Source organism: Tenrec ecaudatus, chromosome 12 (genome assembly GCF_050624435.1).
Source record: "Tenrec ecaudatus isolate mTenEca1 chromosome 12, mTenEca1.hap1, whole genome shotgun sequence".
Lineage (NCBI taxonomy): Eukaryota > Metazoa > Chordata > Mammalia > Afrosoricida > Tenrecidae > Tenrec > Tenrec ecaudatus.
The window spans coordinates 30,130,765-30,154,589 of record NC_134541.1 but is presented as its reverse complement, the minus strand read 5'-3'; the positions used below and the strand labels follow the sequence as shown (position 1 = coordinate 30,154,589).

The window sequence follows — 23,825 nt, the reverse complement described above, 5'->3', positions numbered from 1 at the left end:
CTGAATAAGGAAAACCCAAAAAGAATTATGTATTTGAGTTAAGGTGCTGGCAAAAGAATATTAGAAGTACCACTTAGCGCCAAAAGAACAAACAAATCTGTCTTGGAAGAAGTACAGCCGGAATGCTCCTGAGAGGCAAGGATGGTGAGACTTGATGGATCTCATGTACTTTGGACAGATTGTCAGAAGAGACCGGTCCTTGGAAAAGCACATCCTGCTTGGTAAAGTAGAGGCTCCGCAAAAAAGAGGAAGCCCCTGGACAAGATGGATTGATCCAGTGGCTGCAACAGTGAGTTCAACTGTACTGACAGCTGTGAGGGCGGTGCAGGACCGGGCAGGGTTTTGTTCTGTTGTACACAGGGTCTTGATGAGTCAGCACCGACGGGACAGCACGAACAACCACTCCGCCACCGGGCTCCTTTTCCATTGCTATGGCTGTCAGTAAGGGGCCCTGATGACATATGGGTCACTGGGCTGTTAACAGCAAGGTCAGCAGTTTAAAGCCATCACTTGGCCTCTAGGGTCACTATGCGTGGTAATCGACTTGATGAGATTAAGCAGATGGGAGTCATTTATAAACATTGAGTTGCCAACTGCAAGGTCTGTGGTTCAAACCCATCACCAGCTGTTCCAAAGGAGAATGATGAGGCTGTTTGCACCACAGTCTAGGAAACCCTATACAGAGCTGCTATGAATCTGATTTGATTGTCAATGGACTTGTGTTTGGCAATGGGCTTGTGTTTGAATGGGGATGGCGGTGGTGGTTTACGGATATCAATTAACTTGACTGATTAAAAAACAATAAAAACTCACTGCTATGGAGGTGATTCTGACTCATTCTGACCCTATAGGACTGGGTAGAATGGTCCTGTTGGGTTCTGAGACCGTGACTATTTGTGGGAATAGAAAGCCCCATCTTTCTCCCTTGAAACGGCTGGTGGTTTCCAACTGCTGACCTTGTGGTTAGCCCGGCATGTAACCCACTACACCACCTGGGCGTCTCACTTGTCTGGTGAGAGAGCACATAACCACTTGGGTAAGATCCCCTGCCTGTACATGTCTTAGTGGCCTAACTCCTGGACTGAAAATAGCTAAAATCAAAACCAAGCTAAACCCACTGCCATCAATTCACTGTCAATGCATTGTGACCCTCTGGCACCCTTTCTGTAGGACAGGGTAGGAGTGCTCTTCAGGGTTTTGAAGACTGTAAACCTTTATAGGAGCAGACCAGCTCCCCTTTCTCCAGCAGAGCATCACGTGAATTTGCTGATTCCACAGGGGCAGTGGTTAGCAACCTCACTACACCACTGGGGTCTGCTCTGAGTCATTTAGCCCTGAGCTGTTTCCTGATTCTGATGCTAATAGCCACCCTCAGTGGGGGGAGGCTACAGGGGCTGTTTGTCAAAAGATTCCACATGTAAGTATCTCCTTCTCTCTCTGCCTTATGGGCATATGGTTTTACTTTCACTCTCTCCTCTCCCCATTTCTTGGTAAGGCCTCTGTCATCAAAGTCTGGAGTGAAAAGGCAATGGGTCCAGCAAGGTGGAGGCAGGAATTCCCGTAGCAAGTTGGCCACTTGCTGTGTAGCCACCAGTGTCTCTGGACCTCAGTTTCTCCCTGCAAAATCAGTACTTGGGCTTGGCTCCAAGCTCTGCCCTAAAGACCCAGCCTTGAGCCTGGCTTTGGATGTTCTTCCCTGGTGATTTCATGCTGATCTTCTGGGCGGGAGGGAGGTGCTTGTCAAGTGGATTTTCTTGGCAGTCAGATTTACAGTCAGCTTATATTATCAGCATCACACATCTGCACCGAAGTTTGGGATGTGTGTGTTTAAGGCTCAGTTAATCATGGTGACACATGCTGTCTCTTCGCTTTGTCACACTGATTGCGGAGTGCCTCTCACACAGGCAAATCTATCTTTAGTACAGCCATTTATTTAAATCACAATTTGCATGAGAGAGCAAACCAATGATAATTGTCCTGGGTGTGGTTTTGTTTCCAATATTTTTGGCAAGATATTTGCAGCACTTACATTTTGTCAAATTTGAGCATAGTATATGAATGGAATTATAACAGATCATTGGGCGTTTGGGACTTCATGCTTACTGCGGTGCTGGGAAGACCCTTCTAGCTATAGACTTTGTAACTCCCACCTAATGACTAGGTAAAACCCAAACCCACTGCCTAGGAGCTGATTCTGATTCATAGCAACTCTGTATGACAGGAGAACTGCTCCTTAGGGTTTTGCAGACTATAAGTCTTCATAGGAGCAGACAGCGTCATCTTTCTCTCCAAGAGTGACTGGTTGGTTTGAGCCAAAGACCTTGTAGGTGGCTCAACTTACTGTGCCCCCAGGGCACAGTATGCAAGTGCAAGATGCTTGTGGCTCACCAAGGGGATTGGGCAGTTTATGATGCTGTACATGAGGTGGATGACACCCTTGGGTGTGTGTATGTGTGTGGGACCCTGCAAATAAAGTATCTGGCACCCTAATGTGGGTCTTGGTTAGTTTTCCTATCCTGATAGACTTCAAAGGAGCCATCTCAGAGGCAGAGAGGGGGTTTTTGTGATCCCCCAAGAAAGACTATTCAGGCGTGGGGTGCATCTTTGGCACCTAGGATCCCTGTGCTGGGCCCAGGAGACAGAGTTAGAGTTGTAACATGTTGCTGAGATAGTGAGAGGTGTCCAGAAGCAGTAGTAGAGAAATGGGTAGTAGCAGGAGCAAGAGACCAGCATGGACCAGAGAAATGGCCGCCTAGCCCATACCAAGAGAACAGCATGCCTTTGTTTGGGCAGGAGCCTTGCAGAGTAGGGTGCTTCTGGGCACTTGGTGGTGCTAGGTTTGCTGACCCATGGAACTAGAACTGAGTGCCTGAGTCAGGCTTATTGGTGGAATGAGATGTCTGGGCCTTGATTGACAGAGCACCAAGAGCTTTGTAGCACTTGCCTGAGCAGGCCGGCACCAAGAAGCCAAAGGTCTGAGAGTGGTGGGCATTTACCAACCTTCCCATTAGCAGCCCAACCTGAAATGGGTCCTGCTGAGAAGTGGCTGTCCTGAGTGAAGAACTGTGTTTTGAGCTGTTTCTGATCCTGAATTATAACCTGTTACTCTCTAATAAACCCTATAATCATGTGAATGCTGTGTGACCATCACAACACATTATTGAGTTCCAGGATAGGCTGCTGTGTCAATACTGGTCCAAAGAAGAAAAAAATTAGAAGGTAGAAGCATGTCAGACCCCCAACTCACAGGAATCAGACTTGGGCTGTTGACCTTGATCCTCCTTCCTATTGTGAAGTTAGAGGAGGGCAGTGAATTTTTGCTGTTGTGTTGTTGGGGTTTTATATAACCTTCAGTAGTGGTTCGGGGATGTCTTGTGTGAGCTTGTGTTTGTGACATGATTTAAGCAAACTAAAAAGCTCAGCGTGTGACCTTCCACAGCATTGTGGATTATAGTCCTTGTGACTTTGTAACATATTTTGAGAACCTAAGCAAAAGCTCTACCATAAAAGACTCCATCCAGGTAAGATAAAAATATCAGCCCAAGATACTTAAGATAAAAATATTTTTTTAAGAATGCTTAAGATAAGCACAAGGAGATAGTCCTTGGTGGAAGTGGTCACTGGTTTTGCAAATTGGCAGACAGCCTCTGCCTTGAGGAAGATAACGTTTCCTTCTGTATTTCCCAACGCCAGCCTTGGTTTGGTTTTTTGCTGACTAGAGAAATTTTCACTGAGGACAAGTGAGGAAGATACTAAAAAAGATTAAAGAAATAAAAAAAAAACAATATTCACCTTAAGTCCTTCCACCTAGGAATAACTACTGTTACCATTTTACTGTCCGTGTGCAAATATGCCATATTTTTACATATAATGCATGTGTATATATAATAATGCATGATGAAAATAGTAAAATAACGTGAGGGAGTTGTGGGGTTTGCAAAAAAAAACCATCTAGTGTTCATTATTTGTGTGTAAGTCCAGTATTCCTAAGTATATTTTATCTCATGGGTGACTTGTTATCTGTCACACCATTGTTGGGCATTTAGGTGATTAGGGTATCTTCAGTATTTTGGTGTTACAAATAGTGCTACAAAGGACATCTTTTTTTAATCGTTTCATTAGGGGCTCATACAACTCTTATCACAATCCATACAAAAATCAATTGTGTAAAGCACATTTGTACATTCATTACCTTCATCATTCTCAAAACATTTGCTCTGCACTTAAGCCCCTGGCATCAGGTCCTCATTTTTTCTGCCTTCCTCCCTGCTCCCCCTTGCCTCATGAACCCTTGATAATTTATAAATTATTATTTTGTCATATCATACTCTGTCCGACATCTCCCTTCACCCACTTGTCTGTTGTCCATCCCCCAGGAAGGAGGTTATATGTAGATCCTTGTAATCGGTTCCCCCTTTCAAACCCAACCTCCACCCTCCCAGTATCGCCACTCACACCACTGATCCTGAAGGGATCATCTGTCCTGGATTCCCTGTGTTTCCAGTTCCTAATCTGTACCAGTGTACATCCTCTGGTCTAGCCAGACTTGCAAGGGAGAATTGGGTTCATGATAGTGGGGGTTGGAGGGGAAGAAGGGAGGAAGCATTTAGGAACTAGAGGAAAGTTGATTTTTCATCTCTGCTGCATCGCACCCTGACTGGCTCATCTCCTCGCTGAGACCTTCTGTAAGGGGATGTCCAGTGGTCTACAAATGGGCTTTGGGTCTCCACTCCACAGTCCCTCCCTCATTCACCATGGTAAGATTTTTTTTGTTCTCATGATGCCTGATACCTGATCCCTTCAGCACCTCGTGATCACGCAGGTTAGTGTGCTTCTTTCATGTGGGCTTTGTTGCTTCTCAGCTAGATGGCTGCTTGTTTACCTTCAAGCCTTTAAGACCCCAGACATTATATCTTTTGATAGCTGGGCACCATCAGTTTTCTTCACATTTGCTTATTCATCCGCTTTGTCTTCAGCGATTGTGTCGGGAGGGTGAGCATCATAGAATGCCAATTTAATAGAAGAAAGTATTCTCGCATTGAGGGAGTATGTGAGTGGAGGCCCAATGTTCATCTGCTACCTTAATACGAAACCAATAAATATAGGCACATAGATCTGTACATGCCTTTATTTAGACCTCTATAAATGCCCTTTGCCTCCTAGCTCTTCTATTTTCTTTGACTTTCCTCTTGTCCCACTATCATGCTCAGTCTTCATTTGGGTTTCAGTAATTCCTCTTGGTTACATTACCCTTGATCATACCATACCAGGCCTCCAACACCCTCCTCACCACTGATTTGGATCACTTGTTCTCTTGTCCCTGGGTTTGTTAACACTACTATCTTTCTCCTTACCTCCTCCTCTCCCATGTCCCCCCAGAACTGTTGTTCTAATAGGTTTTCTCCGTCTTTTTTCCCTTCCACTCTCTAATTCCCTTTCTTCCCTGTTGCAGAATGCCCTGTAAATAGGACCCAGAACATGGGCCTCTGGCATTTAAGCTCCTTTTCCTTCTGAATAGGCTGTTTGGTGGCGACACTGATAGGAAAGTGCTATGTACGTTATTGGCTTTGCGCCCTCCACAAACTGGGAGAGCAAGCCCAACATGGAACTGGACTGCAAACCAAGGGAGTGGTTCCGATGCACTTTTGGAGAAAGATGTTTGAGAAATGATTTCATCACGTTACTGAAGTAAATTTTAGGACATATAGGAAATTCTGCTTGTCCAACTCTGGGAACAGTGTACTGTGGTGGTGTTGGCAGGTGCCATTTGAGTCAAATCCAAATCATGGCAATCTCGTGTGTTACAGAGTATAACTGCACCGTGGGGTTTCCTTGGCTATAATCTTAACAGAAGCAAATCTCTGAGGTTTTTCTTCCAGGGGTTCTAACTGCCAGCCTTCAAGTTGCCTGTTGGGTGCAAACTATTCAGATCATGATAATGTGTGATTCTGGTTCCAGGGATCTGGATCGGGCTATTAGATTTATTCTGTAGCACTAAACCAGATGGAACAGGAAAATGATTTTAATTGATACGTAAACACCACATTCTGAGCGATGTTGAATCACATGGTGAGTTACTCCCTTTAAACTCTCTTTGGGGGTCTTCTGACTGCATCCAGGAGAGGATTTAGTTGTGAGCAAGACCCTGCACGCGATGGATTGACACAGTAGTTGCAGCAAAGGGCTCAAACAACAGTTGTGAGAGTGATGCCGGCCAGGGCAGTGCTTCCTTCTGTTTTCCCTATGGTTGCTGAGAGTTGGAGCTGACTTGGTGGCACCCAGCAGCAGTTCCAACATTTGCTAAGTGCCCCTTCTGGGCCAGAGCGATCAAGCCTCCTAGGGCTCCAACCCTTAGGGAAACAATCGTATCTAAGCTAGCATTTCATGACATTGGTTTGTGTCCTTATATGAATTTTTACTGACAAACCCACTGCCATCTAGTGGATTCTGAGTCATTGCCCACCCTATCGGAAAGAATAGAATTGCTTTCTAGGGTTTCTGAGACTGTAGGTCTTTATATGAGCAGACAGCCTCATCTTTCTCTCTCAGAGTGGCTAGTGGGTTTGAACTCCTGACTACCCCATCAGGGCTCCGTGGTTAGCCCTATCATCTTCTATTTATGACAAGTGTTATTGAAATTAAGCTTCTGTTTGAAATGTGTTTGCATTTTTAAAATGGATATAAAGAAACGGTAAATAGCAATGCATGAATATGGCAAAAACGGCACAGAGCTGACTGGAGGACATTCTGGTATGGGGAAAGGCCATGAACTTTGGAGCGAGGTAGTATTGCTTTCTGCTTGTGCTGCAACTCAAGTCTGTGTGCATGGGACTTCTCTGTCCAGACCTCTTTTTTATTTTTCTCTTTTTTCCCTCCTATAGAGCAGGGTAGGGCAGAAGGCGCCTCCTGTGGGCCAGGCTCTATAATGCTTCTTCTCATGGACTCAGCCCAAGGAGCAGGCTGTTGGTGGTGTTCCAATTCATCGATACGGATATAGGCTCAGAGGGGGACGGGGCCTGCATGGAGGTCCAGAGCTAGGAGTGGTGGGGCTAAGTTTGGATCCCAAGTGGGTTGGACTTGCTCTTTGATTCCAGGCCTTTTAAACGATCCAGGTGTTGTTCTAACTCTCTGTACAGCCAAATTGCTGTCTTACTCAGGTAGAAAGCCCTTTGTTGTCATAGGGCAATTACTTCTTCTGGGGTGGCCAGCAGCCCTTTGAGTTTCTTGGCTTGTAGATGCATCTAAACCAGGGCTCCAAACAAAGGCCCCACGTACCATTTAGTTGATTGTTTCACTTAAACCAGGACACATTTTTACCAGAGAAATAGGTAAAACTTTCATCCTTTCTTGGATGTTGGGCACATGGGCCAAGGAGTTCTTGGCCACAAGGCCCTACAAGCGCCATAGCTTAGTGGTGATCCCCAGCAGAGGGTCCAGGCATAATCTGGGTGGCAGGAAAGTGATGCCTTCTGGGAAGGGGACAAGATGGTACCTTCTAAAATAGAGATCAGTGCACAACATTTCCATCACCAGGAATGAATCTGAGCAATTTACTCTCCCACGTGAGCCTTCAGGGGTATGTCCACAGCCAGAAACAGCCAGGCTGTCCCACACAGGCAGAAACAAGCAAACGGGGGCTTCTGAAAGTTTGTGGACAGATGGAATGAAAAGATAAATGATTAAAAAAATCATTTTATTAGGGGTTCATACAACTCTTATCACAATCCATACATACATCAATTGTATAAAGCACATTTGTATATTCATTGCCCTCATTCTCAAAACATTTGCTCTGCACTTAAGCCCCTAGCATCATCTCCTCATTTTTTCCTCGCCTTCCCCGCTACCCCCTCCCTCATGAACCCTTCATATTTTATAAATTATTATTTTGCCTCCCCCCCTTTACTATTATGGTCTTAGTTTTACCTCATTAATCTTGTTAGACCTGTGTATGTTCATTTGTATAATTAAGATCATTTGATGTATGAAATCCAAGAGAGGTAAACCCTTCATGAATAATAATGAGTAATGATTCTCTGAGGGTACAGGAAGAAGAGGGGGGCAGACTGATAGCAGTGATGACTGCATAACCCCACTCCAGGGGAACAAATGATCGAATTGTAGGTGAACAGTTACATTGGATAGTGTAAGATACAGCAATAAGAATAAGAATAATGGGGAGAGAGGGGACAAAGGAGAGCTGATATCAAAGAGTTCAAAAAAGAATGTTTTGAAACTGATGATGGCAGCAATTGTGCAAATATGCTTGACCTAAGTGAATTATGGATTGTTATAATATCTATAACAGCTTCCAATAAATTGACTTAAAAACTCAAAAAAATTATTATTTTGTCATATCTTGCCCTGTCCAACATCTCCCTTCACCCACTTTTCTGTTGTCTTTCAGGGAGGAGGTCACATGTAGATCCTTGTAATTGATTCCCACTTTCCAACCCACCTGTCCTCCACCCTCCCAGTATCACCACTCACACCACTGGTCCTGAAGTGATCATCCGCCCTGGATTCCCTGTGTTTCCAGTTCCTATCTGTATCAGTGTACATCCTCTGGTCTAGCCAGACTTGCAAGGTAGAATTGGGATCGTGATAGTGGGAGGGAAGGGGAGGAAGTGTTTAGGAACTAGAGCAAAAGTTGTAATTTTCATCGGTGCTACATCGCACCCTGACTGGCTCATCTCCTCCCTGAGACCCTTCTGTAAGGGATGTCCAGTGGTCTACAAATGGGTTTTGGGTCTCCACTCCGCACTCCCCCCATCTTTCACTATGATAAGAGTTTTTATTCTGATGATACCTGATCCCTTCACCACCTCGTGATCACACAGGCTGGTGTGCTTCTTCCACGTGGGCTTTGCTGCTTCTCAGCTAGATGGCTGCTTGTTTACCTTCAAGCCTTTAAGACCCCAGATGCTATATCTTTTGATAGCTGGGCACCATCAGCTTTCTTTGCCACATTTGCTTATGCACCCATTTGTCTTCAGCTATCGTATCATGGAGGTGAGCACACAATGATAAGATTTTTTTGTTCTTTGATGCCTGATAACTGATCCCTTCGGCACCTCGTGATCACGCAGGCTGGTGTGCTTCCATGTGGGCTTTGTTGCTTCTGAGCTAGATGGCCACTTGTTTACCTGAAATGAAAAATTACATGGAGTTTTTGAAAACCTCTCCTGTGTTGTGAGAAAACCACACCATGTTAAGGAAGGACATGGCTAGGCTGAGGGTGGTGGTGGGGGGGTGTCTTCAAAATCTCAGGTTAGATGAGGAATGTTGTACAGCAGCCTCTTTTTTAGTTCATTCAAGTACTGTTGGTTGACCTTTAGGAATGTTTTCCAGTCCAGTCTGTTGGGGTACCATGCCCTGGCCCCAAAGTCCACCGTCGGCATTCCCTGGGGACCTCGCTGCTCCAATCCCTTGCTGTTCTGTTGTACCCCTTTAATGTTTTGCCTCAGTGTGGCAGGATGAGATCGGGCACAATTCCCACACTGTGTCTCCAGTGTTGTTCCCTGTAGGGCTATATGTCAGTGAGGGACGTCATGTCTCATAGTGGGTCCGGCCATATGGTCCTCTCTGTGGACTGGCTGCTCCAATTGGGAACATCATCCTCAAGGCCTGGTGGGCCAAGTTGTGTTCCACTCTCTCCTCTCCCTTCATCTGCTGCCGTGTGCTCTGATCAGATATGTCCCCCTCCTGGAGCTGCAGATTCAATGCCATCCTTTGAAATACATTCTTCTGGGGGGAGGGACAGGTATCCACGTTGTAGTTGGGATTGGGGCTGGCTCCTCAGACTACAGTATCCTTCTAGAGGTTTTATTTAAGTGCTGGCTCCTCAGACTACAGTATCCTTCTAGAGGTTTTATTTAAGTGCATCATTCTTAAATGCCATTGAGTCGGTGCTGACCCATAGCAACCCTATGCACAACAGAAGGAAACACTGCCTGGCCCTGGATCGGCTTCACAACCAATCCTGAGCCCATTGGTGTAACCTCTGTGTCACATTAGTCATCGAGGGCCTTCTTTTTTGTTGACCCTTCACTTTACCAAGCATGGTGTTCTCCAGGGCCTGGTCTCTCCAGACAACATGTCCAAAGTATGTAGCATGAAGCCTTGCCTTACATGCCTCTAAGGATCACTCTGGCTGTACTTCTTCCCAAGACAGATCGATTTGTTCTTTTAGCAGTCCATGGTACTTTCCGTTACAAAGGACTAGTAATATAAGGTATATATACACATATATATCTGTACAGACCTACATCTATATCAACTGTATCTTCAGAGGTAGGACTGTATTTGTTCACTGTACCTTCCTGTGTATGACTTTAATCTTTAACTTGGTCATATATTGATACCATTAGTTTACCTGTGTCCAAATTTACATGTGGAAATAAATTGACCAGGATATATGTGACTATATGCACATCTATACAAACATTTAGAAGATGGTGCTGAATTGGGCAGCATTCCATCTTGTTGCATATAAATCAGAGCCAGTTCCATGACACCGAACAATAATAACATGGATATGTGTGTGTGCGCGTGCGTGCATGTGCTTAATAATATGTGTTTATGTGTGGGTATCTGAGTAAGATAAGCCTATGTTTTTGAATCCAGATTGTTCAACCCCAGGCTGTACAACCTGGGGCAAGTGATTTAAATTACTCATACTTCCTTGTAAGTGCTCTGGAGGAATGGAAGAGAAAGGCACAGGAAGCTCTTGCTAGGCCCTGAGTTCTGATCGTTGAACACAGCCAAATCCCAGGTACACACTGATTCTGAGTGGGAGGTGGCGTCGCGCCATAAATAAACTTTCATGAATGTTAACAGTTGGACACAAGAGAGGGTTTCTTCCTCCCCTCTTCCCTAGATGAATGCACCCTTTGTTTGCCTGTTCCTGTTGGCTAATGACAGGGAGTGTGTGACGTCACTCTGAATTCAGGGCAGGCAGGCACTTGTTCATGTCCACCTTTCTAGCTTCTTCCTACAGAATGGAACTGGTCTTCTCAACCCACAAGCTAAAATCAAGGTGCTAGACTTCTTACCAAAGAAAAATGAATGAATATTTACCTGGCAGGGGAGATACCATGATCACGAAGGTGGTTTTCCTAGGGCGAGGCTTATCCATGCTGACCCCTGAGATTTCCCCAAATGTGGGAAACTCGACTGCATAATTTGTGGTAGTGGGGGACTGCGTTCGCGCTCTCCCCTAATTAAAAAAAAGAAAAATGAATGTTAATGCTGTTTTCTCATGATCAAAAATGAAATAGGCTACACTTACCCGAGAAAGAAAGAAAGATCAGCTGGCAAGGATCAGTATTGCTCCCTTTTTCGGAGTGTCCCTGTGTGCTGGCCCAGGCTGGGCAGGTAACACTTGCTGGCTCAGTTAGCCCTCAGGGCAGTTCCTTTGTTTGTTTTTCCTTAGGGCAGCTCTTGAAAGTCTTACTATTAACTCCATTTTAGAGATGAAAACACTCGGACTTAAAGTAACATCCTCATGATTTCATAGCTAAGTAAGTGGCAGAGCAGAGACTCAGACCCAGACTTGTTGCACCCAAAAGAGATGCTCTGACCTGTGACTTTTACTGTCTTACCCACATCTCTCCCCGTACCATGCATGTACACACATACACACACACACACACATACACACACACACAATTTGTATCCTATTTTCTCATAGCTAAATACTGCCGTTCTTAATGCTTACACTTTCCCACTGTGTCTATCACCTAGCCCCTCAGTGGTATTTAGGTGGTTAAAAATGGTGGTGTGATAAGCATGAACATGTACATACATGTATTCAATTATTTAATTTGGCCCTTAAAATAAAACCCAGGAAATGGAATCACTGTTTTAAGTGGGGGGGGGGGTGGGGTTTACGTGTATATTTTAGAAAAATTAGAATTTCATTGTGTGTTGGTGGAGTTTTACCTGAGAAAGTGGTTCACATTAAACAGTTTCTATACAGTTCGGTGACTTTGGTTACTTTTCACAGCATGTGATGATTCCCGTTTAGGTGGTGCCGTTCCCAGCCATCCAGCTGCCTGCCCTGCCTTGGTGCCTTCTTGTCTTTGCTTTTGAGTAAATGTTGACTGGCTGGCCTCATGGGTATGGTTTTACGAAGGTGCACATTACTCATGGGTAACACTGTTTTACGAGCCAGTCTGTTACTTCCGTAGCTGACAGACAATTGCATGGACTACAAATAGGCTTCAAAATGTTTTTGGAAAGTTTTTGTTATCTTTGAATTTCATTTTTCCTGACCTTTTTGAAGCCCCCTGGTATAGGTTGGGTTGAAGGTTTAAGTTATGAGTCAAAACAATAAATTGGGATTTTTTAAAAGAGTTTGAGTTCTGCTCCACTTTCTGTTCCCATTCTATCGGGACCCATCTGTTGTGTCCCTCCTGAGAACTGTCACTCCGGGTAGCGGGGCACCATGTAGTTCTTCTGTTCCTTTGGGAGATACTGCCCTGGTTTGCATAGCTTCTTAGTCCTGTGGACTTGTTTCTTCTCCGAGTCTTTGATTTCCTTTTGACTCTAGAAACATAGAGACCTATAGTTGTATCTGAACCAATCTAGGATGTAGAACGGAAATTTTATGTACTATTAAAAAAAGAGAGCATGCAATTTTCAATGGACTGAGCCACCTCTGAGATTCTGGTCCTAAATCTTCAGGCTCTGCAAACCAATCCTGTGAGGTGTTTGGTTTAGTCTAAGATGTGTCCGTGTTTGTGCCCATGTGCTTTACCCATCTGGCGACAGATGAGGCTGGCTGTTCCCATAAGACAGATAGCCCCAGAAAGCCCAAGGGGCAGTCAGTCCCACACTCCTTATCTGCTCGGTGGCAGTGGGTTTGTTTTTAAGTTGTGATGCTTTGCTGTGTGTATGAATATATAGGGGGCAAAATAAATTTGTGGACAAATGGAATGAAAAGATAATAGAATTTTTCTATGGACTTTCTGAAGTCCTCTCATATTTACATATATATATCTATAGATGAAAGAATATGTACCTACAGATGTCACATATACATACACTTGTACGCAGACAAATACACACTCCTAGCCACATTCCTGTTTTAAATTATTGTTAGTTGTGTATGCCACAGCATTTATTAAAAATAATCCTCTTTTCTTGCTTAGCTTGTAATGGATCATTGATGTTGGTCAAGCTACGCATTCGCTCACTGCCATCGAGTTAGTTACCCACTCATAGCGACTTTAGAGGAGAGAGTCGGACTGCCCCTGTGTGCTTCTGAGACTAACTCTTCACAGGAGTAGAAAACTTCATCTTTTCTCCGAGGAGCAGCTGGTGGTTTCAAACTACTGACCTTGTCATCAGCAGCCCAGTGTGTTACCCACTACTCTACTAGGGCTCCTACGCTGTGCACCCTTCACCCATATATGGCTGCTATGTGAGGGGACTTAAAAAATTTTTGTGAACAAGTGGAGTGAAAAGGTAATGGAAATTTTCCATGAACCTTTGAAGCCCCGTTTATTTCGTACCATCAGGAAGCTTTTTTGTGAAGGAAGGCTTGAAATTGTGGAAACAATGAGTGTTAACACCTGTATTTAAAAACTCACTGCCATCAAGCTGATTCTGACTCATCCAAAGAATAGAGCTGCCCTGTAGGGTTCTGAGATTTTAACTCTTTAGGGCGTAGACACCGTCCTTTCTCCTGTGGGTTTGAATCGCTAACCTCAGAAGCTCCTCACATCTGGATATGGATTAATTTCCCAGACCTTTTTCGTCCCTTTTCTTCCTTTATTTGCCCATGATTAAAACTTTAAAAGGCAATGAAAAGTGTGCAGTGTGAAGTCTCCCTCCCACCTTTGGCCTTCAGCCACCCAGCTCTTTGCCCTTGAGGCACCAGGGTTGTTATTTGGTGCTGTGCGTCCCTCTAGATAGATTTTATGTCATATAAGTAAATGCAGAAGCAGTCCCTCAACACAAACTCCGTGTTGTTTTTAAAACCTCTCCAGGGCCATGGTATACTTTTTTCAACTGGAGATGAATAATCTTGAAAACTGTGGCGTTCCCACGAGGTTACTGGCCATTCTCAGAACCAAGGACTCGGGATAGACGGGCTTTCTTCCTGTGGGTCAGAGATTACAAACACGGAGGCCTGATACTTCTAAACAATTAAAAAGGGTTGTGAAAGTGAGTTGCTGAGTTGATAAGGATACAAAGCAGACACAGTTGCTTCCCTGGGAGAAACGTGGCGGCACTTTGATTTGGGCTGGTGAGTAGGGATTGGCTTGTGTCTTGCCTGAGTGCTGGCTCTGCTCTTGTGATGGCTCCGAGACCATGTTGGGATCCATGGCGTGGGCTGCATTTCAGACATTCTGAGCCCTTGAATTCCCGGCCGGACAGTGGCAGTTGGCAGCCTGGTCGGGTACTAGAGGACATTGAATTGGGATGCACTGATTAGAGACACATTAGTGTGCATTCTGTATCCCTGCTGAACTATTTCTGGTGACTTGCCAGACCTTTTGTTCCTCCCCCTGCCTCTCATTTGAAGATACTATGTGCTCATTCAGAAAACCCAGAAATGTTGCAAGTGTAGGAGAAATCACCTGGAGTCCCATTGACCAAAGTGGACCACACTATTGCTTGATGTGTATCTTATTATTTTTTCAGTCCAATTTTGATTACAGGTTGCCATTCAATTTTGTTAGTTGCTTTTTCATTATGATAAGCATTTTCGACATGATTATAGAGCCGTAGTAAATGTCATTTAAAAAGATGGACTAGCCTGGTAGACCTTTCTTACTCAGATAAGTGTCCATAGATTTAGTCCTAGATGGGGATGCCTGCAGGCAGCAGGCAAGAAGTATGAATGAGGCAGTAGGAAAGATTGGAGACTCTAGTTCCCCCAGATCAGGGGCTGGAAAACTTTTGAGATAGAAGAGCCAATCCTGTTCTTCACGGCAGGTGAAAAATTATTTGAGAGACATAAATACGTTTTTACAAACAAATGGAGTCACTATTATCTGAATAATACCCTCTCGTTTTTTTCAGTTTTACATCAGAGCCGCGTGTACACGTGGCGGGAGCGCTGCCGTTTGCCGACCCCTCCCCAGAGGGCCCACTGTTGCTCCGTTGCTGTTGCTGCCCTGAGTATGGGGCATAGGCCAAGGGCAGGGATTTCTGTTCTTCCAGACAAGCAGAAGATCTGTTGTTTTTCTAATGCAAAATTTAAAAGATTCAGAGGATAATATAGGGCACCTTTATAATTGACCATTGCCATTTTATCTTATGTGCTTCAAGCCTCCTTCCCCAGATTTTATTTATTTAAGGAAAATGATAAACATGGATAAAGTTGGAATATCCTTTCCCTCCCAGCTCCATGTGGCATCCCCACACCTTAGGCAGTCCCTCTTTTGAATGTTGCCGCTCTTTCCAAATGGCTATGTTTCTAATAAAACTTCACTTAACAAAGTTAAATTATGGGGGCCATTGGCCTTAGTTTGTTAGCACCTGCTCTAGTTTGCTCTTTTTCAACCACTGAACAGTAGTATACCATCTATTACTTTGAGTATATCATGTCTTATTTTTTCTATCTTCCAAAAAATGGACATTTAGTTTTTCTTTCAACTGTCTACCTCTTTGTCCACATTGCCTTGCTCACATGAGAAAGAGCTTCTCACCAGGATGTATACACAGAAGTGGCATCACTGGGAGTTTCTTTTGTTTTAAAACACCAAGAGGGCCACACAAATGCTTCAGGTAGAATCTGACAATTTTTCAACCTTTGTTCTAGAATCCATAGGAAGCCAACAGCTGTTAGAATCCAGTCACACCTGGTTCTAGAATTGGAGGCAAGGCTGTACAATTGGCTAAGGTGTGGGTGCTTGAATCCAAGCACAAAAGGCTTGGAGAAGGGTGTGGAAGAGGGTGCCCCTGTGAGGTGGGCGCCGCAGGGGGGCATGGCACGATTCAGAATGCCAGGCTCTAGCAGAATGGTCTACAGGAAGGAGGGGATGAGTTGCTGACCTGTGGTTCTGGCAATGACACGAGTCCCTTTAAAGATTTATCACCCTGTAATTAGACCTGCTAAAAGAAGAAAGACTAAGGAATGTAATAACGTAAAGAAAGACTATCGGGGGCCCTTCCAAGGAAACCCTATCTTTTGAGGAGGTCCCAGAGCAAGAGCTTACTCCCCAGTGGCAGGAAGTTAAATTAGGCCATCTTCCTGAACTAATCCGTCAAGACATGACGAGTTCAGCCAAGCTCGGCGAGTTCAGGAAAGAAATGTGCAGAGTCAAGAATATCTTGTGCATTGGGCCTCGTGCATTGGGAATCACATTCTTTTAACGGATTTTGAAGATGAAGAACCATTCCCATGCCTTTGTGTTGTTCTGGAAAACTCAAAAACATACGTGGGCTGTAACAGAAGTAGTTGAGCATCCAGGTCAGGTCAGGTGGCTGCAGACCTTTAAGAACCGACTTGGGGCCCCACTATTTTGACAGGCTGAAGTCGGACAGCCGGGCCTCCTCAGAGACATTGGAGGGCAGAAGAACCAGTTGACTCTCCACAGACCTGCCCTCCCTTCCCATTTCTCCCCACTCCTTCACAGGCAGGGTCTTGCCTGACTGGGCTTTGCACCCACAGCAGAGGCCTCCTGGGAGGAGGCTCAGGGGTTGGGGTGTTGTTTTGCCCTTTGGCCACTTTTCTCCAGCAAGCCTCCATGGAAAAGGAAGGGAAGGAGATGGGCATGAGGATTGGCCGCCGCTATACTTCACCCTGAAATGAAAAGATGCAGCTGTAAAACCAAACCAAAGCCTGCACAGGTTTCTAGAAATGCCTTGAGGTTCAGTTCTTATTGTGCATCAGTTAAATATTTGGATCTAGATTTCACCAGAGGTTTTCTTGTTAGGATAATGATTACAAACTGAACAGTAGGAAATGTTGTACTTAGGATGTTTAATGCCTCAAATTAGGGCTCCCCTGTGATCTCTGGAATGACCCTTTGAGGAGTTTTGGATGAATTTGCTATTCATTTTAATCTTGCTTTGAACAGTGTAAAGGAGCCCAGATGGTCACCATGAAGGTCAGTGATTACTTGGGCTGCTAACTGCAAGGTCAGTAGTTCAAACCCGTGAACCACCCTGCAGGGGAAAGATGAGGCTGTTTGCGTCTGAAAAGGTTTGCTTCCTGGGAAACGTGACCAAGGGTCCTTGTGAGTAGGAATCAATTTGTTGGCAAAGGGTCTTCTGGTTCTCCTTTCTAGACTGCTGCTGTCACAACTAGTTGTTGTTATTTGTTGTTAGCTGATTTCAAACAACTGGAAGAAATGTATAAAGTAGCTTTTCCTGTTTCCATGAGTTTAGTAAATGGTAACTATATATTCACAGTCCACAGCCATGTTTCCTGAAGTGAACAGTACCACCCCTGGGGGTGCTGGGCCAATCTATGGGGGCTACAAAGACAGACACCTACACTTTATCCTGGAGGATAGGCTATGGCACAATAGTTTTTAATTGCCAGGGAAGATACTGAGTAATTTATTTTTTTCCTAAAAATAGAGTTGTAGGCCAGATAAGTTTGGGAACCCAAGCTCTAAATTTTATTTCTGGTTTTACTTTTTGAATCTTTAACACCTGTTTTCTTATTTGTATTCATCTATTAAAAGTATTGCCTAAGCAGTTGCTGTCAGTGCATTTCTTTGTAGTGCCCTACCCCAGACCCTCACTTGTTTGAACACCAGGCGCTTTGCATCAGCAAGTGTTTAGCGCTCGTTTGATTGGGGGCTCTTACAGATCTCATAACAGTCCATAGTTCAGTCACACCCAGCAGTATTGGACACTTGCTATCACAGTCAGTTTCAAACCATTCTCTTTCTTGGCCTCCTGGCTATCCACTCCCCTTCAGCCCCTTCCATCTCCCCACCCCTGTTTGATGATAATTTTAGATTTGATTGACACAGATAGAAAATTTACACAGCCCAAAGAGAATGCGTACACGGTGAAAAGGCAGCCTCTCTCGCTCTTGCTAAACCAAGTCTCCTGTGCGCACTGCTCCCTAAGGCTGCCTCTCTTCCCGCATTCACACGCATTCTTGTTACAATGCGATGCATATCAAGTATATAACAGGCATATATCCTTTTATAAACTTCTTTACCGATTTTTTCCACTTAACAGTGTATCTTGGTCTTAAAATTATGTTTAGATCACGTTATCCTAAAAAGCCAAAGTCGCAGCCATTGAGTTGGTAACTACTCATCAGTGCTCTGCAGGACAGAGTAGAACTGCTCCTTGGGGTTTCTGAGACTGTAAATCTTTACAGAAGCCAGCAGCCTCATCGCTCTCCAGCAGAGCAGCTGGCGGGCTTAACCACTCGTGTTGCAGTTAGCAGAGCAGACTCTCTTTATATAAATGTTGCAAGGACGCTTCCAAAAGTTCATGGAAAATGGAATGAAAAGAGTGGCATTTTCCCACGAACTTTTTGAAGCTCCCTGGTGTTTAGTCAGTCTCCTCTTGATGGAAATTGGGATTTTGTTCACAGCCTAAGCACATCTTGGTACAAGATATGTGTCTCAAAGTGGGCACATAAGCAAATGTGGCAAAGAAAACTGATCGTGCCTGGCTATCAAAAGATATAGCGTGTGAGGTCTTAGAGGCTTGAAGGTAAACAAGCAGCCATCTAGCTCAGAAGCAACAAAGTCCATCTGGAAGAAGCACACCAGCCTGTGTGATCACAAGGTGTTGAAGGGATCAGGTATCAGGCGTCAAAGACCCAGAACAAAAAATCATACCAGTGTGAATTTAGGGGAAGTTGTGCGTGTGGGGAGTGAAGACCCAAAGCCCAGCTGTAGACAATTGTACATACCCTTATAGGGTCACAAGGAGAGAGGAGCCAGTCAGGGTGTAGGATAGCACCGATGAACATATAACTTTCCTCAGATTTAATGCACCCCTCCATCATGACCCTAATTCGACCTTACAAATCCGGCTAGACCAGAGCATGTACACTGGTATAGATAAGAACTGGAAACAGAGAATCCAGGACAGGTAAACCCCGCAGGACCAATGAGAGTAGTGATCACAATGATCTGTTGCATATACCCCCTCCCTGGGGGACAGACAACAGAGAAATGGGTGAAGGGAGACATCAGTCAGTGTAACACATGAAACAAAACTTTCTAAATTATCAAGGATTCGTGAGGGACGGAGGAAGGAAAATGAACTGATAGCAAGGACTCAAGTAGAAAGCAAATGTTTTGAGAATGATGGCAACAAATATACAAATGTGCTTGACAAGATGAATGTACGGATTGTGACGAGAGTTGTACGAGCCCCCAATAAAATGATTTTTTTTTAAAAAGGCTTGAAGTTAAACAAGTGCTCATCTAGCTGAGAAACAACAAAGCCCACATGGAGGAAGCACACAAGCCTGTGTGATCATGAGGTGTTGATGGGATCAGGCATCAGAAAGCCCAAAACAATCATATTGATGTGAATGAGGGGAGTCGGAGTGGAGACCCAAAGCCCAACTGTAGACAGTTGGACATACCCTCACAGAAGGATCGCAAGGAAGGGATGAGCCAGCCAGAGTATTAGCACCAACAAAACATACAGCATTCCTCTAGTTCTTTAAAAACTTCTTTCCCCAACCCCACCCCGACTATCATGATCCCACTTCTACCTGACAAATCTGGCTAGATCAGAGCATGTACAGTAGTACCGATAAGAGCTTGACACACGGAATCCAGAACAGATAAACCTCTTAGGAACAATAATGGAAGTATTGATACCATGAGGGTTGGGGAAGGTGGGCATAGAAAAGGGGAACTGATTGCAATGACTAACATATTACCCCTCCTCTCAAGTGATGAACAAAAGAAACATGGATGAAAGGAGACAGCGGATGGTGTAAGATATGAAAATAATTTATAATTTATCAAGGATTCGTAAGGGTGGGAGGAAAACAATGAGCTGATAACCAAGGGCTCAAGTAGAAAGAAAATGTTTTGAAAATGATGTTGGCAACATATGTACAAATGTGCTTGACACGATGGATGTGTGGATTGTTAGAAAGGTTCTAAGTGCCCTCAATAAAATGATTTTTTTAAAAAAAGATGTGTCTGTAGGATGAAGTCTTAGAAATGTAATTGCTGGACTAAAGGGTCTGTGTATGTAAATTTTAAGACGGCATGAGATCACTATTCTGCAAGATTTCCACTGCTTTAGCCTGTAGTGTAAGAGAAACAAAAAGGAGGGCAGTAATGGTGAAGAGTTTCTTAATTCTTCCTGCTTCTGGTTGTGAATCCACAAGGAAGTGACTGTGTGGTCAAGCTATTAAATACAGCTCTCAGGAGGTTAGTGAGGTGAAGGTGACTTGATTGTCTCAACTGCTGCCATGCAGACTAATGACAGTTGTATCTTCCTGACACAGCCCCAATGACAGCCGTCTTGTACTTACCTACCTCTGCTCTTTTGTAGGGCCTTAGCATCGTGAGACACTGTGGACCGACCTGCTGAGAGCCCGTCATGTCAAAGTTAAAAAGCTCAGAGGCCGTCAGGGTGGTGGTACGCTGTCGGCCCATGAATGGCAAAGAGAAGGCTGCTGCCTACGACAAGGTGGTAGATGTGGATGTGAAGCTGGGACAGGTGTCTGTGAAGAACCCCAGAGGTGTGGCCCATGAAATGCCCAAGACCTTCACCTTTGATGCAGTCTATGACTGGAACGCCAAGCAGTTTGAACTCTACGATGAGACGTTCCGCCCCCTCGTGGACTCTGTCCTGCAGGGTTTCAATGGGACCATCTTTGCCTACGGACAAACAGGGACGGGGAAAACCTACACGATGGAAGGAGTGCGTGGCGACCCTGAAAAAAGAGGGGTCATCCCTAACTCGTTTGACCACATCTTCACCCACATCTCTCGATCCCAGAACCAACAGTACCTGGTCAGGGCTTCGTATTTAGAGATCTACCAGGAGGAGATCCGAGACCTGCTCTCCAAGGATCAGACTAAGAGGCTTGAGCTCAAGGAGAGGCCTGACACAGGAGTGTACGTGAAAGACCTGTCCTCCTTTGTCACCAAGAGTGTGAAGGAGATCGAGCACGTGATGAACGTGGGGAACCAGAACCGTTCCGTCGGTGCCACCAACATGAACGAGCACAGTTCCCGCTCTCACGCCATTTTTGTTATCACCATCGAGTGCAGCGAGGTGGGCCTTGACGGTGAGAACCACATCCGGGTAGGGAAGCTGAACCTTGTGGATCTTGCTGGCAGTGAACGGCAAGCCAAGACCGGTGCTCACGGGGAACGACTGAAGGAAGCCACCAAGATCAATCTCTCCCTTTCCGCCCTGGGGAATGTCATCTCGGCCCTGGTGGATGGCAAGAGCACGCACATTCCATACCGGGATTCCAAGCTTACCAGGCTGCTCCAAGATTCCCTCGGCGGCAACGCTAAGACTGTGATGGTAGCCAACGTGGGACCTGCCTCTTACAATGTCGAAGAGACGCTGACCACTCTCCGATATGCCAACCGTGCCAAAAACATTAAGAACAAACCCAGGGTCAACGAGGACCCTAAGGATGCCCTTCTTCGAGAATTTCAGGAAGAGATTGCTCGGCTCAAGGCCCAGCTGGAAAAACGGTCTATTGGCAGAAAGAAGAGGCGGGAGAAGCGGAGGGAAGGTGGTGGCAGTGGTGGGGGTGGGGAAGAGGAGGAGGAGGAGGGCGAAGAGGGTGAGGAGGAAGGGGATGATAAGGATGATTATTGGCGGGAACAGCAAGAAAAACTGGAGATTGAGAAGCGGGCCATTGTAGAGGACCACAGCTTGGTTGCAGAGGAGAAGATGAGGCTGCTGAAGGAGAAGGAGAAGAAGATGGAGGATCTGCGGCGGGAAAAGGATGCTGCCGAGATGCTGGGTGCCAAAATCAAGGTACCAAACCACGCCCCGCCTCCTGAGGCCCTGTCCCCTTTCGGTGCCTTTCGTTGTTGCCCCCTCCTTCCCAAAATGCATATGATGCTGTCCCCCCTCTCTTTTGCCTCTCCAGCAGTTCCAGGATAGCCAGTGTTCCTCTAACCATTTGTGCAATTGAAACAAGGGAAATTTTGTTTTTTTCCCCCCCAAATTAAAACGTATACCAAATTCATGCTAAGAGCAATTGTTACATATGTGGAAAGTATAAAGAACAATGATAAAACTAACACCTTTGTATCTGCCCCGGGTTCCAGAATAGAGTCTCACTTAAACCTTTAGAAGCCCTTTCTGGTCCTTCCCTTGTGTTCCCATTACCCTAAGGCTGGCGTTGGGGGTTTCCTGGCCTTTCGCTAGGGCTTTGGCATATTTGTAAATACCTCTGCTACAAAGCTTGCGACTGTGTGCAGCGTCCCTCGCCTGTGTGTAAACGGACTCCCACCCCTGCAGCTTGCTTCTGGTTTCTCAATACTGAGTTCATGGGAGTTGTCCACACTGGGGCCGGTAGCTGTGATTTCTTCACAATCAGCTTTGCCACCCTTCTGAGAGTCTGGGTTGCTTGCATTTGGGCTCTGCACATTCAGGGCCTTGGCTCCTGGACACCGTGTGTGTCAGCTTCTTGCATGGCATTGTTTGGTTCTAGAGTACGTGCGTCTTCCGCTTTCTGAGTGGTTTTCTTATGTGGCCGTGTGCACTCACCCTTCTTCCAGCGGCTCTTTAGTCACCCCAGAGGGTTTTCCTCATGCTGCTCCTTGTAAACAGCACCCCTCCCCGAAACCCTGCGTGCTAATGTATTTCATTCATTATATTTCATACATCCAAATGAGTTGGCCTCATTTTCCCTCATGGCTGAGCAGTATGTGGAGTGTGGAGGCTCCCATTGTTGGGGGTCCTTTCTCTCGCAGAAGTATCCTGTTCCCCCAGGTGGCAGGACTCGCCACCACGGGTCTTCCTTGACATGGCCCTGGAAGTCTGAGAGGATACCGCAGCCACTGGTTGATCACAGCTTACAATTTCTTTTCCTCCCCTCTGTTCCGCCCCCTTAATCCACCAAGCTTCCTCCTCTAGGTTTACCTGTGGCCTCAGTGGCCCTTTAGAGAGCTCTAGGTGCTATTGTAGTGTAGAAGTAGGAGCCTTAAAGCCTTGAAAGCCCTTCCAGGGCAAAACCCCCAAGAGCCGAGCCGATGTGGAAATCGGGGGTAACTGTGTTCGCGGAAGGGGTTTGTGGAATACCTTTGCATGCCACTTCAACCCTCCAGACTCCTGCTGTCAAGAATCTGGGTGTTTAGTCCATGGGGAGATGACTTTACCTGTCTGTCTGTCTGTCTGTCTGTCTGTCTGTCTGAACCCCTGAATGCTGTCACATCCTAAAACAAAGAACAGTGGAGCTGGAGATGGGGGCAGTGTAGTGCTCCAGCGCACCAGCCCCTTCATTTTGAGAGAAGAACCTGACCGAAGGGGCCCACCAGAAGATGGCAGTAGGACTGGAGTTAATGTTTCCCCATTTCTTAAAAGCGAGGCGCAAAACTGTTGGCTTGTGTTTTTTCCAGTGTAAATCACTTCTAGGACCTGAAATGCTGCAGGCTCCCCCTCTAGCCCAGAACTGTGTGCCAACATGCACGCCCCATTGCTTTCTGCCTATGGCTACCCAGAGCCTGCTCCATTATCCTCAACTTGGAAGCCAGAGCTCTGGGAATGCTCCCTGCCAGCTGCCCCTGTGCCTCCCCAGGGCACAGTCAGTCCACAGGCCTCTGGTGCGGTTATCTAGCATGGCTGTCACAGAAATACCACAAGTGGTAGCTTGAACCAGCCAACTTATTTCTCGCACCATGGCAAAGTTGGCAAATTCTGGGGACCTGTTAGGAGAAGGCATCCTC

The 23,825-nt window shown here is 45.5% G+C and overlaps 1 protein-coding gene and 1 pseudogene across 6 annotated transcripts in view; both read left to right on the top strand.

Moving 5' to 3' along the window:
* KIF3B (kinesin family member 3B) overlaps window positions 1–23,825 on the top strand; it is a 45,373-nt gene that overhangs the window by 5,604 nt on the left and 15,944 nt on the right. For 5 of the 6 annotated variants that reach the window (XM_075563802.1, XM_075563803.1, XM_075563799.1 and 2 more), the window contains exon 2: window positions 20,458–21,909. In XM_075563802.1, the coding sequence (XP_075419917.1) occupies window positions 20,506–21,909 (1,404 nt within the window). In that variant the 5' untranslated portion in view covers window positions 20,458–20,505. Of the gene's footprint in view, window positions 1–268; window positions 290–20,457; window positions 21,910–23,825 lie in introns of those variants that run through there. The other variant, XM_075563804.1, reaches the window with a different exon arrangement.
* LOC142423732 (U1 spliceosomal RNA) lies at window positions 11,072–11,221 on the top strand (annotated as a pseudogene).